This window comes from Saccoglossus kowalevskii, chromosome 3, assembly GCF_978046115.1.
Source record: "Saccoglossus kowalevskii chromosome 3, keSacKowa6.1, whole genome shotgun sequence".
NCBI lineage: Eukaryota > Metazoa > Hemichordata > Enteropneusta > Harrimaniidae > Saccoglossus > Saccoglossus kowalevskii.
Window position 1 is genome coordinate 25,901,051 of NC_140643.1, and position 19,360 is coordinate 25,920,410.

General features: G+C 34.5%; 1 protein-coding gene across 1 annotated transcript; it reads left to right on the top strand.

Annotated features, from left to right (window-relative positions):
- The first annotated feature begins 313 nt into the window (after positions 1-313).
- On the top strand, positions 314-10,593 carry LOC146747648 (solute carrier organic anion transporter family member 3A1-like). Its single transcript, XM_085497408.1, has 11 exons — positions 314-335; positions 2,802-2,973; positions 3,545-3,975; positions 4,295-4,618; positions 5,603-5,761; positions 6,443-6,623; positions 7,237-7,372; positions 7,745-7,917; positions 9,525-9,586; positions 9,678-9,925; positions 10,537-10,593. Exons 1-11 carry the CDS (start codon positions 314-316, stop codon positions 10,591-10,593), a joined length of 1,965 nt encoding a protein of 654 aa, XP_085353534.1.
- Positions 10,594-19,360: the final 8,767 nt, after the last annotated feature.

A 19,360-nucleotide genomic window follows, 5' to 3' on the forward strand; every position in this document is an offset into this window, starting at 1 on the left:
AAAACAACAATATTTATATTTTAATGATTAGAAGTGCAGGACAAATACATTTGTTTAGAGTAACAACTTTTTTAAAGAATGAAATTTATTACAAGTCACCATCACGTGATCCTGTTAATATACCTGTATGTCAATATGTTGTGTTAATATGTAACGTACATGCATGGAGTGGTGACATTTGAGTGGCAGTCAGTTGACACGTAGGTAGAAAGTGCTGACAAGGGAGGTGTTTAAAACCACCTTCATTTTGCATCGCGCAAGTCATAGCGAGCAACCTCCCAAGCCTTACAGAGTACAGACGTATTACTCCATCATGGATAAAGCCCACTGCGAGGGTAAGTTTTAAATTCTGTTTTACTTTTCTCAGGACATATTACACATATCCAGTTGACGGGATAAGGTAGAAGGATGTTAGCACAAACACACTGACTCAGTAATGCCCATTCAGAGGCGGCGGGACGAAATTTTGAATGAGTGGGCGGAATCTGCTCAGCAACCTTATTGTGGGGCATGCTCCCACTTAACAATTTTGAAATGTAGACCCTCTGAAACGCTATTTCCTGCATTTTGAGAGGCAAATTTTGCTGACACAAAGGATTTCAGCTTGATGTTAGAGGGCCGACGCCCCAAACATTTTTTTCGAAGGGGTCTCTGCCGCCACCACTGCCACTGCCTTATTCTGCAAGATAAGACAGCAATGAAACTACCAATATAGTACTTGATATTGTTGATATTGATACTTGATATTGTTCTGTATGATGCGATCTTAACTATTTGTCATGGTTATTAGTGTTCTCCCATTGTCCTTGTCAAATCACATCCATGGTAATTTATCTGGTTGGGCCATGTCAATTACAATTACTACCGTGTTTTAAATATCATGGCGATCAACCCATGAACCCTACGTACTGAGTAATAGAGCAATCGAGCTATTAGTTTTTTTTAAAAAGGCGAAAATAGAATTTTTACCAAAAATGACAAAGATATTCGGCTAAAATAAAAGAATTGAACCAAATAAACAAATTTGACAGAGGTACACCCAAATGTCCTACATACAAGGTACAAAAAAGGGCGGTAACGTATTTACTTATAAAAATAATTATGTATAATTTTATACCATTGAACAATGATTTTTCTAAAACTTGCTACTGGTTTATCATTTCGATCTTATTGAAATTCTGAGTTGTATTTTTTTTTCAAAAGTTTGTTTTGCAATGTGTTACGAGAATGTCAAATTTACTTTGAAGTCAGGTGAAAACTTATTATAGAGGTGCTAAAAATTCTGTCAATCGTTGATCTTATCGAACGCCCTCTTTTCGTAGACTCTACTCAAAGTGCCTGTAAAATGCCCACCAACACATTTCTCATTTACAGTTATTTATTTTTGTTTGAAAGTGATTACTTGTGTCCGAGTAAATTTGAGATATTTCTCGTAGTGTAATAACTGTAGACGAAAGCTATAAAGTCAATCAAACAATGGGATGGACATTCTCCTTATATGACCCCATTTATAAAAGAACGGCCTGTTTTAACGACAAATGCCACACATTTAAACCTGACACTGTAGTTAAAGAACTAGATTCCGGACCAGCCAATATTAACCGCGTCAGCTTTCAAAGGGAGAAACTTCGGGTAAGTGTTTCAACTGTTTTGGGAATTTGAATAACGTTTTATAGAACCATGTAGATTATTTATGTAAGGGCCCAATGACGTGACGCGAAAACCGATGCGTACACCAAACAGGTAATTATGCAGTACTTACACGTTGGCAATTGTTTTTAACTATGCTTTCTAAAAGTTTCTGAATTGTTTGTTGACTTCCCAATTCTGTGAACTTATCTTGCAATTTGATCTGCGTAATAAGTGGGCTGTCAATATTTTTCGTCTGCGTATTTTTAAAGTGATGGCGTTATTATGACAATCACGATAACTCGAATCACAATTTTTTGCTGTGTTGCGTTCTCAATTATTTTTATCATCCAATCACCGCCATTCACTTAATTTTTTTCTCGCCGTGACCTGATTTACGAATCATTCACTCATTATAAATGTTAAAACATTTTCTCTTTTTATTTAAATTTTGAATCTTTGTTTTACTTAGACAATCGATATGATGGAGTAAATCAGTGTACGAACATATCCAGTAACCTGGCAAATAATTAGAAGACAAGCCAGACGTCAAACTCGACTTTGACAAACTTGGGATAAATCGAAATAGACATAGAAATCGCGTAGAGTTCCGTGGCAATAGATGTCGGCACGTTAAACGACTTCATCAACAACAATACACGCGACTCTGATTGTGCAATACATAGTTGATCGCGGTGACCAGCTACGCAAGAAGGGGTATATTTCGTATTGTTTACCCTATACAATAAATAAATTGTGTTCTTCGAGAAACAACAACATTAGCAATGAGCTTTATATACATTATCGGCAATGCATGCTGGTCATCAAGTTTCCCTTTATACGTCACGAATAGTATTTGAGTATGCAAATGAGAAGTTAATGAGAAGCCATACATACAAATAAGATTGGCGTAGATTGAGTTTCAAATCCATTTTTTCACTATGTTGTATTTCATAACATAAAAAATAACAATATTGGTAGCTGGCATTTCGCATGCACTTTAAACTCACTACTCAAAAAATGCTGAAAAATTAACAACACCACTTACAATGTACACACATGTTGCATAATAGTTTAATATTTACAGTATGTTATATTGTAGAATGAATCTAATGAATCACACGGCACAGACTAACATTATTAACTGGGAATATATTGTACTTTATTTTCAGAAAATAAAGGTCACCAGGATAATTGTGATGATCGTACGGGAGATGTATCGAAGAAGAGCTTTGGATGGTTTCACAACATTAGATCATATGTAGCTCTACTCTTTACTTTGATTGTTGTGGAAAGCGCTATGTTTGCATATATAGCGTCTGTCCTCACAACGCTTGAACGACGGTATAGGTAAAAGACATTAAGTAAATTGTCAACATCTTATCAATCAGAATTATGTGTATGGTGTTTGTTTCACCGCGACAAGATGTGAAAAAATACAATGTATATAGGTATAGAAATGAGAGGAATATAATAACATTATTTAAGGGGAAAACACAATTGCCAATGGTAAACAAGATCTCGGCGTCTGATTGCACTTGAAGGTCTAATAATATTGATTCAAAACTCATAGTTATTTTGCAAATAGAAAGTGAAATGCATAAATATTTCAAATGTCTATTAATATTCATTCAACATCCACAGTTGTTTCCAAAAAACGTGAAATACATACATTTTTCAACGGACTATTATTATTGATCCAAAACTCATAGTTGTTTTTCATAATAGAAAGTGAAATAAATAAATATTTCAAAGGTGTATTATTGATTCAAAACTCATCGTTGTTTTTATTTTACTACACCGAGCTTCCGGATACAAGGAAAATGGGATCATGTATGCTAATTAGAACTCGCAATCTACGACTGGAAACGCAAAGACAAATATTTGCTGCAATTAATCTCAAATTTATTTACAGTTTCACTTCTCAGCAAGTAGGAATTTTGATAACTTCCAGTCAAGTGAGTACATTGGTGTGCACTCCATTTGTTGCCCATTTTCTCGGCGGGCCAAACCACCACAGACCTCGATGGGTGGCAGTGGGAACATTGCTATCATGCCTTGGTATCATATTGTGTGTACTACCTCAGTTCTTGTCCGAACCATACGCATATGACCAAGCCAGCAACAATACTGGTGGTGCGAGTGAGTTTGGCTTCTGTTCAACTGCTGCAAGTGAAAGTAAAGAGTTAAACGACGATGAAATTGAACAGCCGCAAGAAGGTCGTATGGCATTTAATCTGTATTTCTTGGGACGTATGATTTCTGGAATTGGAGGGACATTTTACAGTACCCTTGGTTATTCTTATGTTGACGACTTTTCGGGCAAGAAATCAGCATTTTATATAGGTAGGTCGTCTCAATGGATTTTACATTATACTGGTAATTAAAATGTGTATCTAATTGCAGGGTCGCTTATGTAAGGTAGTTAATGCTAGTATTTAGAACTGCATCATTTATCATGATGCAAGAAATCTGTCTTCCAGCCACGCATTTGTAGATAAGATCATGGTAAAAATAATCTATTTATTGCAGCATACTTATTGCATTCAATGTATTAATCTATATTTGAAAGTATCTAAATTTTAAGTAAAAATAATAATGAGTTAATAACATTTTTTTTTGAAATATTCATAGTTACTTATTTATTTATATATACGTCACACAGGCATAATCGAAGCGTCATGGGGCATAGGTCTACCTCTTGGATTTGGCGTCATCAGCTCTGCTTGCCTCAGCATATACGTAGATTTTTACCGTGTGGATATGAGCACAATTGGTCTAACTGATAAAGATCCACGTTGGGTTGGAGCATGGTGGTTAGGTGGAATTGGCGGAGCTGTCGCACTGTTGTTGCTGTCCATTCTGTTATGTCTCTTCCCAAGAGAAATGCCAGGAGGGCGGAAGGAGATCCCCGAGTCGGAAAGCAGATATACCAAGAGCTCTGACGTTGCTTCATATAGCGGAATGAACGTTTTACTCCACGGGAAAGGTAACAATTTTCTTGAAGCAGAAACATTGTCGTCGTGAGCGTAAAATTTACCCGTTTCAGAACGCGGTCGTATCAACTTTAAAATTTCACCAGTAACAAAGAAGATATGAAAAGTTAAATATGAAAAATGAACGTCTACAATTTCTTATCATTGAATTTATTTGACTCCAAATGTCAAATCTCTACTAGACTATATGACAAAAGAGATGATTTCGTTTTCGCCATCATTAATTTTCCACACGTTTTCAGTAATATTTCACGTGCTCCAGCCAATGGTATATACATTTCACAACTTGTTTTCTATGCTCGAGCATGTAGACCATATACTTAATTAAGCGCCGCGCCATAGACTTCTCTATTCAAGCTATTAGACCAAGAATTCTCTAGAGAACATCTTGCCAGGACATTCAAAAGATTGTTGGCAGGTATCAGGCAGTTGTGAGAAAATATAATCGTACTGTTAATAAGATGTAATTTATCCTATGTAAGATGAAACCACTTCCTGACTACGACTTCGATTGATAGATGGCGGGTGCCGCATGTGGAGCAGAATGTGCTCACTCTTTTCGAAACACCTGACATCACTCCATGGCCGTATGACTGTCCATATTCTTTCATTGACTTGTCTGTGTTTGTGTTTGTGTTGTGTTGTTTTTACAGCGTTTTTTTGTCCATTGACTTGTACTTTCCCCCGTTAGACATATTATAAGAATATTTGATTGGTATGATTGTTATTTTATATTTATATTTATTATAAAAGTGCGCCAGCCCTTTAAACATGGCAGATTTGAACATAAGAAAAGTAAACATAGCGCTTAGACGGCGCTTTTCTGGGAAAAAAATATGCAAATGGCTTTATAAACACACGCTAAAATGTCTGTCTAGTATATATATATTAGTAATATTAGTATGTTGTCATATTATAACGTGTCATGGTCTTAATTATGGTCAAAATAACTTGGGAATGTCTATTTTTTGTTTTAGAAATACTGGTCAATGCATGGAACTTGTTGAAAAACCCTATTTTTATGTTAACTGTGATTGCCTATGCTATCAACAATCCAGTAGGCTTCGTAATATTCTTGCCGAAGTACTTCCAAAAAGATCTGGGTTTCACATTTAGTACTGGGAACCTAATTATAGGTATGTATGACATTCATTTCAGTGGAACGTTTCAAACATTCATTTTTTATAGGAAATGTTGATTTCCTATTTAGAATAGACCATGAACCAATAAGTATGCACTAAAAGATTATTTTTTTATAATCGCAAATGTATTTTTTAAATCATACCAAACAGAAATATCTACATAATTACTGTGATTAAATACAACACGGCTTCACACGGAAACTTCATTATCACTCTGAATAATATATGGTGGGTGCAAAATGTGGAGCAGGAAGTGCTTTTCAAAACACTTGATATCACTTTTAAAAACACTTGATATGTTTACGATAGGATATATATATATATATACTTCTCTTACTGATTAGACGGTGTCTTTGTGTATTTGTCTGTCTTTTACGACTTGTGTTATAATATTTACGGCTAGAAATGTTATTCCCACTTAACAAGTCTAAACAGTAAACAGTAGACGTACACCATATTGTGAATATTCAACATATTTTCACATGCAGCTTTGAAAAATTCAATATATTTGGATTCAAATAACATAATAAAGAACATGACATATATTTCATGACATATCACCTCACGTTAGCAGCTTCAGTTGAAATGGATGATTTCCTTCTGCTGCGTAACCAATGTTTACAAAACACACCAGCACTTTTATTATATAATATTGCAAATTATTATCACTTATAGGCTTTCTTTGGCTGTTTCCCAACTTTCCCGCTTGCCTTGTTTGTGGATATATTATAAAGCGACTGAAATTAAAACTGATTGGGTTGATGAAATGTTGCTTAATATTAGTTGGCGTCATCGTTGTATCTAATGGTCTAGCCATGGTGTTTCCGTGTGAAGGCCCTTATTTGGAAAGAAGCAGGTTAGTGATGAACAATGTGACTTCATTATCTCAAAATATTGTAATTGAATTGTTTCATTTTGTTTTGAGAAGTGTTTGAATATAGTAACTGATGACTGTGCTTCTCAACGTCCAACTATATTGTCGTTGAGACTCGCTTAATCAAAATGACAAACTCACGCACACGTATTTTGCAATTACGGAATGCCACAACAAAAAAACAATATTTATTCTGTGCATTAATTATTTTTTATTGATGTTTTAAAACGTATAAAGTGTTTTACTGGGTTTTCTGCAGATTATTAGAAAACTGCTATAAATTTATCTGAAAACACACTTCATCAGTTATCGAACTCAAACTCATTTTTATTATTGCTCCTATATTTAATCATTCATGACAACATTGTAATTGTTTGTGACGTGAGCACATCTATATTTAGTCACAGTATTCGCGCTCATTACACGCTATTTCAAGCCGTGTTTTATGCCCGTTATTGCAGTGCATTGCGGTACGCGTCTTCTTACAGTGGCGAGGTGTTTCATCTTAGTGGGCAGTTCGAAACGCGTTTGTTGCATGTTCAAACGTTCGTAAAATGATTTTAATTATAACAAGACAGTCATTTGTATGTTACAGGGATAGCAGTCTAATCACAGAATGTAATACAGACTGTAGCTGCAAATTAGATCATTACCAACCTGTTTGTGGTTCAAATGGCCTCAATTATTACTCGCCGTGTTATGCAGGATGTTCAGAAAGTATTGGTCCTAAGGTTGGTTGATGGGCTATAGTCTTCATACCTCGTGATTCATATGGGTTCCTTGTAACGTATACAACACGTTTAATATTCACAGTGTTCGCATGAAATTTAAATGCGTACTTAGCGATGACTGTGACCCTTTATAATAAATATCTAGAAAGCGCTTACTTGATCTTTGGTAAACATAGACCAACAAATATAATTAAAAGCAAGAATATAGAATCATATACATAATCAAGATAAGAAAATGGTGTTTGTAGTTTAGCAATTTTGTGTTAGTAATGTAATTTTACTAGGGATACATAGTATACATTTTATTATATGTTCGTAAATTACATGTACTTATACTGCTATTTTTCCTTTTCAAATCCTGGGATTTATCAGAATTACTCCATGTGTGCATGTATTGATGAAATTAACTTGGAAAACACATTTGCTGCCGATGAGCTGTGTATCGAACCAGAATGTAACTATATTGCCGGATTCCTGTTTTTCATGGCAGTATTCGCAATAGCTAATGCTACAATTAGTCTTCCAGTTACTATGGTTACCTTAAGGTAAGTAAACACATTGTTATTAATAGTTAATAAGTTGAGAGAATGTTGAACTCTGAAGCTAAGTAATACAATACATTCTTCATTCATTCATTGTACAACTAGATAATCAATAGTGCTACATAATGTTGAGAAGCTGGAAATCTTGCATTCACAGCAGATGTCAAATCTAGAAAAGGAATTAAAAAGCTAGATATTGCACAATTGACGACATATATGCAAGAGTCAAAACATAGGTCATATATGGAGCAAATTTTGCAGTACAGAGGAATATATTCGACTGTAGTGGCTGTTTATCGTTTGAATATTGAATATAATTCATGGACGTTTTTTGTATTAATTGTGTAATTCTGAAAGTAAAATGTTCTCATGCATCTCGTTTGAGCTAAAGATATCCAGGAGTATAATGTTCTTTATAATGGATAATACTATTTTTGCCGAATTAAGTCGACAGCAGGCCTAGGATTCATGCCCTTACTCTTATTTACGTTTAGGACCTTAACTTTTAACGCGTGGTGTATAGTTCTACAGCTTGCACACGGAAAAGCACGCTCTTGTGCGATCAAGGCGACACATTCAGGCAAGGTATAAAACATGGGTATAATACCACATAAATCACAGTGCATTCATAGTTAAGAATCGCCTATGAAATACACAGTAGTATGGAAAACACGTAAAACATAGTTTAAAAACTGTACAACGAGAACAATTTTGGAGCAGCGTATTTGTTATTGAGCAAATTACAACAGTCATTTGTATAATGAAATGACAAGAAAAACAACGGAAACCGTATTGGCATATATGTGGCGTACACCAACGCGCTTAGACGCTTTGTCCAATCAGCATAAACTAAATCACGATCTGTAAAATATATTTAAGATAATCGGAGTTGATCAATCGATATTACTTGTTTTTGGAATTGTCTGGGGTCACATATTTACTCATAGAGGCTCGTAGATAATATAATACGCATGTTTTACGCCTACGCGTAGAATCCGCGTTCATGTTGACATAGACATTCGTGGTGATAAAGTATTTGGTTGGGCGTAAGCGTTGTGTGATTAGCTAGATCACGCAGTTTACAAGACCATCATTGCAGATTTAGCATTCTTAAAAAACGATTTTGAATTGTTCACATACGCATTATCAGTGAATAATGGCAGTGCTGATTGCAATACTTGTGATGGAACCATTGCACAAGCAAAATTACATTCAGAGGCAGATGTATTACGAAGACTGAAGTTACATTTTGCTGTTGTGTACCAGAAAAACAAAAAAAAGTCTCGTTTGCCAGTCACGTTTCTAGCCCTCGCTACAAAATACAGAATATAATACAAAATTGCGAATATAATATTGTATGTAACAATGAAATTCTCTATGAACATGGACAAATCGCTGAAGGTATGAGTGACAGTCCCGAAAGATAAATAAATACACACTTTACGTTTAATCAGCTTAATACAGTTTACGCGCACGCGAGAACGTTTACATGACTTGATGACGTCACTACTGAATTGCGCGACGTTACGCGTACGTGTAAAACGTGTAGGCGAGCATCTTTAAAGATCACATAACGTCACTCAAGTGATATCTCACCTTATTATATTTAGGTGTGTTGACGAAAACAAGAAGTCATATTCTCTTGCAATGAAGAGTACAATTCGTAACCTTTGTAAGTATTCATACCTCCGCGTGTGCTCAGCTTTGCTTCACTATTTATTCATACTGAATATCACTAACGGATACATTTGTCTTATTATTAGTGTTGATTCCGTACAGCATTGTAGCTGGAAATCTCATCGACTCAACATGTATACTGTGGCGCGAGGAAGGAGGTGAACGCGGTGCATGCGCACAATATGACAATTACCTCTTCCGGGTGGTATTCCTTGGAGCAAGCTGTGCCCTGAGTGGTGTGTCATTGATCATGTTTTGTTTTACTCTGTTCCTCCTTAAACGCCGACAACATGATGAGGAATATGATGTTCAAATAGGAATGACAAGTATGACGGTAAGTATTAAGATTAAAAGTCACATGGAAAACAATAAATCACTTAATCTGTTTGATGTCCATGTCATTAATATACGTTACACAACCATAATCAAATCGACAATTGTATGATAATGATGTCCAAACTCGTAATGTTGATGTTATTTGCATCCGACCGTGGTAAGTTGTTTGTAAACATGTCAGTGTCATTATCCTATTTTACACGTTGATCAACATGATCCCGTTATGTTTTAATACGTTTCGAACTATTGACCACAATCAACAGAAGATGAACATTTTGACTCTCAAACAAACAAAAACAAAAAAATGCATGAATTTTCAATGTCTTTGATTAAAAACAGATTTTCTTTTTCCACCAGATAAATAACACATAGCATGCCCATAATTCACATTGCTTGTCTGTTCTTAATGGAGTGCCTGCTGATCAGAAGTTCGTTTTTTTTTAAATGGGCATTGTATATTTGTATCAGCAAACAGAACTTTCGAAGATCTCATTTACACGTATTTCAAATGTTTAATAAAAAATAATATAAAAAAGACGCACATCAATCGTATATTTTCTGCTCACTTTTTACACACCTAAACGTATATTTTCTGCTTACTTTTTTCAGAGTAAAGAAGGGCTCGACAACCCTACATTTGCGACCGAAAAAAAATGGTGTAACTAATGTAGCATCAAAGAAGTAATCCTTGTCATGGGACTGGTGGTTATTTTTTTTCATTTGAATTTTTTTCATTTCAACTGTCTGTACGTTTTTAATAATTTCATATGAACAGTATACATTATAACCAATATATGGTAACCGTTGACCAAAATAACTATTCATGAATATTTCTTCGGTAGCATATGTAAATATTTGGCGTATATTCGGGACATAAGAATGTAATTACATTCATAATAATAATAACATAATAACCAATACGTGTAATCCTATATAAAATGTGTCCAATACTACAGTAAATGTGATTAATCATTGACAACATAAATGTCAAATAAATGTTGTCACATTAAAGCATTTCATTTGATATACTACATGATATTTTGATACCAAAGTCTTAAACATATTGTCTCATTAACGTTATTTCCAGGTGGATTCTATCTCAATAAAGCTGGTTTTTGACAAAAATGAATTAGTCTGATCAGAATTGTCAATCAAATTATTATTTGATGCAGCTAATAATTAAAATTTACGGGTGGGCAAGTGTCCTGCCTGGTTCACTTTGAAAATCAATAAATTCACAAAAATAACATTTATTGTGATGTAAGCCGTTTCATACAGCCACCCAGTACTCGAAGGCAACTCGTTCATATATCTGAACATGCCTTCAAATTATCAATCAACATTTCTACGAGTTGCAATTTCATTGTTTGCTTTTATTTATTGCATTTTGATTATCTGTCGCTAATCCTTATTAGGTCGCAATACTTTAAGGTAGAGATGCAGTTTACTTGACAGGTATTTTAATTAGTTAATTAGGAAACCAAGATGACCTCCCTTGTCCACAAAACTATATATTTTCGGAAAGCTTATTGTATGAATTTTAAAATTGTTTTATTATTTTTTTTATGGACACTTTAGTTTGAAATATGCACAAAAATTTGCTTTTTTGGTCAAAAGTGATTTAAAAAAAATTGCTTCTAAACCATGCTTTTGTTTCCTGTCAAAATTGGTTTATGAGTACATCTGTTTTCTATGAAGAAAGTGCCGTCTTGAAAAATGTCTACCAGTTGACAACTTTGCAGGGCAGCAGCTTAAATTTCACTACTTAAAGTTTATGCATAAATGAACACCCAGGCTAGTTGTCTGTACGATTGTTGTAACACTGTTCAACCAAAAACAATGTCCCGACGGCGTTTTGAAGATAAACACATTGTCAATCATTTGTGAACATTTCAAAACAAAAGGTCAAAGCTTCTAGAAGCTATTTTTTTTAAGTTCTGGGATGTGTACTAAAAAGAAGAGATAATTATTAATTTGCATAACCATTCACTCAGTAAGAAGTTTGCTAATGCTCATAATTAAAATGGCTGTAACAGTTCTAAATTTACATGTATTATTGTTTTGTTAAAAGTTAAATATAGTGCATAATATGGAGATCCTGTCATTTCTTTTTTTCACCATGTTTCTTTTTTATTATTTATGTACAGCCTTGCTAAATCTTGCTAAGCATTCAAAAGAGAGAATGTTTGCACCTGTTATCTATTTTAAAATCGTTTTTTGAGTATGTTCCACTATTCACAATTCTACAAAATTTTAACAGTCTATAGCCAAGACTGTTCAGATAATAAAAGCAACAAAAATATTTCACTCCCAAGTGCCCACAAACCTGCATCTCTACCTTAACTAGTCTATGATTTTATTTCTATCGAAATCAATTGTATAAAGCATAACAATCCTAACAATTCCAATACATTTTAGAGACCAGTCCTGTAAGTTTCAGTAGAGAACAACACACTTCTCCACTGCAGCTGAGGTAAATAAAATTAACGACACAATGACAGTGGTGGTGATTTTTACTTACTTTTCTGACGACCATGATTTTTTTTTTAAATTCAACCAATCAAACAAACAGACACGTACTTGAATCAAATGTTAGACCTTCTTTGTTCACTAAAACGTTTTTGATGTTGTTGGTATTGTTGGTATATGGAACACATGCATTTCATTCCCATGTATCGAGTAGAATGTTGAATTGATGCTATTGCAAACACTATAATATATATCAACGTATTACATGCTATCTACTAGAGAAGTACCATGACAATCTGACAGTAAAACAATACTATACTACTACAACATGACAGACTATTACCAGATTGAATTGTGTCAATACAACCCTTTCAACTTACATTTATTACATTGCTATATTGGATCGATATAAAAAGCACAGAAGACATGGAGACACGATTTGTCAAAATCTTTAAGTGTTATTGAAGTGCTAGTTTTTTTGCGAAAGGCATTATATATAAACGCATTATTATACATTTCATAAGTGAAAATATATGTTTTACATTTGTTACTGCTACCACGGCTTTTTCAGTAACACTGACATATTTTCTGACTGTTCTTCTCCCTCTCTGGCAAGTACTTAGACAACATTACGAAATGTATAGAAATCATCAGCAGTGAGAAACAGCCTCCAACGCCACACAACCATCATGCATATCTAAATCTGTTGACTATGAGATTATCTTTTAACCATGCCTACTGGGAGGAAATCGGCGTACACAATCATAACACCAAATTTACCAGTCACCTTCGATTACACCATATACATATTAAAAAAGTAATGTTTCTTCAATTATTTATATCAAATATCGAAGAGTAAATATGAACCTATGTATATGGTATACATCAGATTCGGGCAGAAGTTTGACAAACTCGAATTGGCTGCGTAATGCTAACATGATATTAGGTTCTTTTGACATGCAATACAATATAACAGTACAACAGCAAAGATAATTATGGCGCTGCTTTTTGGTAATTTTGATTCCTACATGCAATCATTTAATTTCACTATGTTCATATAAGATTTGTAAATAAGATCATCTCTATGAATGCAGTAATCTGGACTACTAGACTGTATAGTACTGTGTGCTTAGACGGACGTCATATTTATTCGACCACGTTGCAAGTTGGGTAATGATTAATACATGAACTCTGACTAGAATGTTATAACACTGTAAGCGTGTATAAATAAAGCGTTGTTACTATTTTGATTGCATTATTTTGCAACAAGTAGTTCACACCCAGCTACTTATGTTTTTTTTAACTTAGCTGTAACTATCACCCTGAATTTCTAGGCATATAATTATCAATTGTGAAAGTAATTTGCCCTCACTTTTTCATTGGTTTCGGGAGAGACGGATTGGTTATTGTCACCACATCTGTCTTTAAAGGTTTTAAAAGTCTACCGTATCTCAACCACAAACATATTACATTTCCTTTCCTCTGTGAGTGTGACCTGGTTTTACAGTGTGAATATTATCTAGAATGTGATCAGCCCCATTTAGACACGAGTGATGGTGATTTTTGTTCACGTTGCTATTGTGTTGTTCTATAAAGTAGTATATTGTATGGGCAGTCAGTTGATGATGGAGCGAGGGCTATTGATAATATAATGGATAAATCTTGTTTTACTTAATATTGTATTTGAAACTTTTTTTATTTTCAAAAATGTATTAATTTGATAGATACGTACATTTTATAAAATTGCTTTATGTTTCAAACAATTATTTATATGGAATATTTATTGTTTGAAGTCTCTATAAGAGTTTTATACTAACTTAACAGTTATCAGACCTATGATGGTTTTTGACCTTGCTTTCGACAGTGTAAGGCATGCTTATTGCAATTGAGAGGGCCGCCCACAGAACTCACACTGGACAGGGGGGTCTTACACTGCTAGTATGGAGTAGACAAGATAATAGTACTTGAAACGAAATACACATACACGAAAATATCGAGTTAAAGCTCCGAGCTGTAATACCTCTCAAAATAAAATAAGAAAAAAAGCACACAGTAAAATACAATGAATGTAAAAATGAACGATAGTCAATGGTTTCTGCAACACAACAACAAAGAAATACAGGAGTCTTACTTGCAGAGGAACACTGTTATTCTGGAGGGCACCACTGAAAGCAGGAGATTGCAGAGCAATTCATAGAAGTCTCACATAATGATGATTGAAGCTTGTATCACTTGTCTTACAATATTGTAGCAGCAACACACAGATTATTAAGTTGAAATGATGGACCCAACTGTTCTCAGTCTGACCAATTTATAGGCATAAATGGCCCAGATTCAGTGATACCACCTGGGTTTCCACATGAGCCAATCAGAATATGATCTTGCTAGCAGCTGTGTCACGTAGACAACTCATATATAGTTGATCATAAACATCTGTTGTTATTCAAATCACAGCACACCTGGTAGATTCCAACTGTCCTTCCAGAGTTGAAAACAAGTATGACCTGTCAATCACCTTTATGACAGTTATCACACTTCTATTTGCAGGGTTTGAGGTAATATGACAAAAACTTAAAAATAAAGGATGCTGACAGTTGTGTTGGTGTTGTTATTGGTTTAGAAGCTGGTCTGTTTAGATAGTCGGTTGATGATGGTGTTTAATGACATTTGTTGAATCTTGTTTTCCTAACTTTGTATTTAATTTTTCTTTAAACATATTTTTTTATCTATAATAAGGTTCATAGGATTGCCAAATTCTTTTGTGAGTTAATAATTTGTATATGAGATATAAATAGTTTCAGGTTACTAATGTTATTGTTAGCCTAAGTAGGGGAATTTGAAATACAATGGATAGATGAAAGGAAGACAATGTTGGGCAACATAAACAATTGAATTGAATTGAATTTATTCACTTAATTTACATGCAATACTGATAAACAAAAATACAATACAAACAACACTGAAATGCATAGTGAATCTTATCTAGGTAAAATACAAACTACAATAATAAGTGAACGTTAAAAAAAAAATTTTTTAAGCATAGTGTAAAAATGTTTTCATTTCTTTTTTGAATGAATTTCTTGAGCTCATGGAACGAATTTCTTCTGGAAGTTTATTCCAGAGTTTAGCCCCAGCATATTTGATTGAATGTTGTCCCGAATTAGTATGGTATTTTGGAATAATAAGATTACCTAATGCTTTTGATTTTGTGTGATAAGAGTGTTGAATGGAAGAGAAATATTGAGGAAACCCTGGTGGTAACTTGCCATTGAGATTATCATGAACAAACAAAGACATTTGCAAATCATGTTGTTTTTAGATATCTAGTACATGGAGCTGATTAAAAAGTGAAGAAATGTGTGAGAGGCGATCTGATCCTGTTATTATGCGTACAATCCTTTTCTGTGTGAGATGTATGGGTTTCAGGTAAGTTGAGTACGTGTTCCCCCAAACTTCTAGTGCATAGGAAATATGTGGTAGGATGAAACAATTATATAATAGTAAAAGAATAGATGGTGGAATAATGTCCCTCAATTTGAAAAGAATACCTACTTTACTACTTATTGTTTTGTTTACTTTTTGTATATGGTTCTTCCAGTCAAGGTTATTGTCCAATTCAACACCAATTCAACTTCATCTATTGTTACTCCTTTTATATTAATTGTACCCGTTGAATGTATTGATGCCTGTTTACCTCTAAATATAATGTATTCAGTTTTTTTGGAATTTATTGTTATATCGCACCAGTCTATAACATTGTTTAAATGAGAATTTACATTTGAAAGATCTATTGTGTTTTTTGAATTGAAGGTATGAAATAGGCTGGTGTCGTCTGCAAATAAACGGGTGTCGAAATATTCTGTGGCACTTGCAATATCATTTACGTAAATCAGAAAGAGTGTCGGACCTAGCACAGAGCCCCGTGGAACTCCACAAGTAATTGGTAGTTCGTTTGACTGCATCCCATTAATATTGACATGTTGATTCCTGTTTGTTAAGTAATTTCTGAAGAGATTTTTAGAGATCTCCCGAAAACCGTAATTGTCTAGTTTGCTAATTAGAATGTCATGATTCACAGTGTCAAATGCTTTTTTAAAGTCCAAAAATATACAAATCACGCCATTACCCATATCAATTTCCTCCAGAATTGTCTGTGCTATGTCCGCAATTGCTACCTTAGTACTGTATCTCTCCCGGAACCCACACTGATGATTGTACAACAGATCAAAACTGTTAAGATATGAGATCATTTGTTTGTTAATTATTTTCTCAAATATTTTGCTAATCTGTGGTAATACTGATACTGGTCTGTAATTGCCTGGATCACTAGGTACTCCTTTTTTGAAAATTGGAGTCACTTTAGCTATTTTTAAAGAATTTGGGAATACACCTGTTGAAAACGATAAATTTATTATATGATTGAGAGGTCGGGAAATGTACTTTGCGGCATAAATTAACAGTTTTGGACTAATGTAATCATAACCCACAGCCTTATTTTTATAATATTTCTTGTTAGTCCAGTGGATATGTGCTGAAAAACATCAAAACTGTTCAGTTTATGTTAAAAGGATGAAACTTTGTGTCAAGGTACTATGACTTCTGCTGATCATTTTAAGATTTGGAGCCACTTCTAAAAATCGATTTTGACGTCACAATGACGTCATCAATACCGAATTGAATTTTGTCCTTTAAACAGCAGAAAAGCTACATGTATTGCTGTTAGTGATTACTGTAGTATTGCCTGCTCATTTGCGACACATATTGCAACAAAATATAGCGGGAAAAGTCAATAATTTGTTTGCGCATGCGCCAATTTTTACCACTTATGAGAGTCGTATAATGCTGAAAAATATTATTTTCTTCTTCATTTTAGATTATTGGAATTGATTTTATTACAACATTTTGGGATTCACAAATCTTTTAATTTAGCTGAGTAGTGTTCTAGTCTGACGTCATACTATCGGTTGCCATAGTAACAAAATGGTGGATGACCAAGAAATCAGCAGAAACATGTCATGCATTTGAATGGTAAGCTCATCCATGGATTTTATTAATTTGTATTAACTTCATAGATCGTCTTATATTTAAATTAAGTTTTTGAAGAGTATGATCATTCATTAGTGGACAATTCACAGATTTCAACACAAACAATTGAATCTTATTTATAGGTGACAGGAAGTACATTCGATTGAAATCTGTTATTGTGGAATGAACAAAAACTGCTAAATTATGGAGTTGCAGCCTTTTGATTTAAGTCATATTGATTGGACATTGTGTGTTATTTGCCAAGAAACAACTAAAGAGAAACTTCAATGCCCCACTAAAGAGTCTTATCGTCGCTTGGACATTGGAAGCGGGTATGCTTCACTAGCAAAAAACCTTATGGCATTTAGTAAACTTGGGGTTAAGACTTCACTAACAAGAAATTACCAAGAAAATCTTGAGGAAATTTTAATATCCGGTGAAGGAAAATGGCACAAATCATGTCAACTGCGATACAATGCAACAAAGCTTAATAGAGCACGCAAAAGAACACGTGCTCAAGATGATGATTCAGAAACAAAGAGAAAGTCCACAAGAGCAAGTTCATCAGATGGATCAAGAAAAGAAGCTGTTAAGACCCAATGTTTCTTTTGTGAAAAAGGTGCCAATTTAAAAGAGCCCTTACACGAAGTAACTATGCTTCAAGTTGATCACCGAGTGAGGCGAATTGCTACAGAAACCCAAGACACACGCATTTTGGCAAAATTGAGTGAGGGTGACATGATAGCTATTGATGCTGTTTATCATTCAATATGTCTTAGCTCATACTATAACAAAGAACGATTCTCTAACAGATGCGATGGCTCAAAATCTGATAGTGTACTTAAAGGAGTTGCACTTGCAGAGGTTGTATCATATATAGAGGAAGAAATAGCAGATAAAAGAAATGCTGTATTCAAGATGACAGATTTAATTAGATTGTATACGAATCGTCTTGAACAACTGGGCATCATAGTGGATACTCGTGTAAACAGCACGCATCTCAAGGATCGAATTCTTGCTCTTTCACCAGACCTGATAGCTGAAATGAAAGGACGTGATATGTATATAAGTTGTCGAGAAAGAATAGGTGAAATGCTCCAAATGGCTTATGCAGATTGTGGTGATGATGAAGGAACATATCTCGCAAAAGCGGCAAGCATCATACGAAGGGATATTTTTACCACTGCAACCAAATTTGATGGTACATTTAGCAAAGATGCTCAGATGGAATCTGTTCCTAAAACGTTGCTCACTCTGATGAGCATGATTTTAAATGGGTCTGATCTTACAGCAAAGAATAAGCATGATATGTTATCTCAAAACCAAGCATGTCTCTCTGTTTCACAGATGGTCATATTCAATTCCTGTAAGCGTCGACGAGACTTGAATAATACGATGTATGATCGTCATAGCAAAGACCGAGAACCACCACTCCCTGTACATGTTGGCCTCAGTATTTATTCACAAACTCGTCAGGTCAAGTTAGTTGATGAGATGTTTCAACTCGGCCTATCAATTTCCTATGACAGAGTTCTGGAAATTGAAAACACTATAGTACGTTCATTGTGCACAAAATTCGATGAGGAAGGGGTTGTCTGTCCTGAAAACCTTGTAAAATATGTGTTTACCACATCAGCTTATGACAATCTGGACCATGACCCTACCTCAACGACTACAAAGGAAGCTTTCCATGGAACAGGAATTTCCATATTCCAGCATCCTGATGAGCATAACACTGGTCAGGCTCGTGACGATGCTTATTACAAAGATGATGGTTTGAGAAAACAAAGAGCCAATTTTCCAGAAGAGTATTCGACAATCACACCAATAATGATGAAAAACAAGACTCCTCCTATTCCTAAAAACACATCCTGGAAATTAAATGTTGGTTCTCTGAGTGAAGTTATGAAATATGGGAAGACGTGGCTTGAGTTTGTAA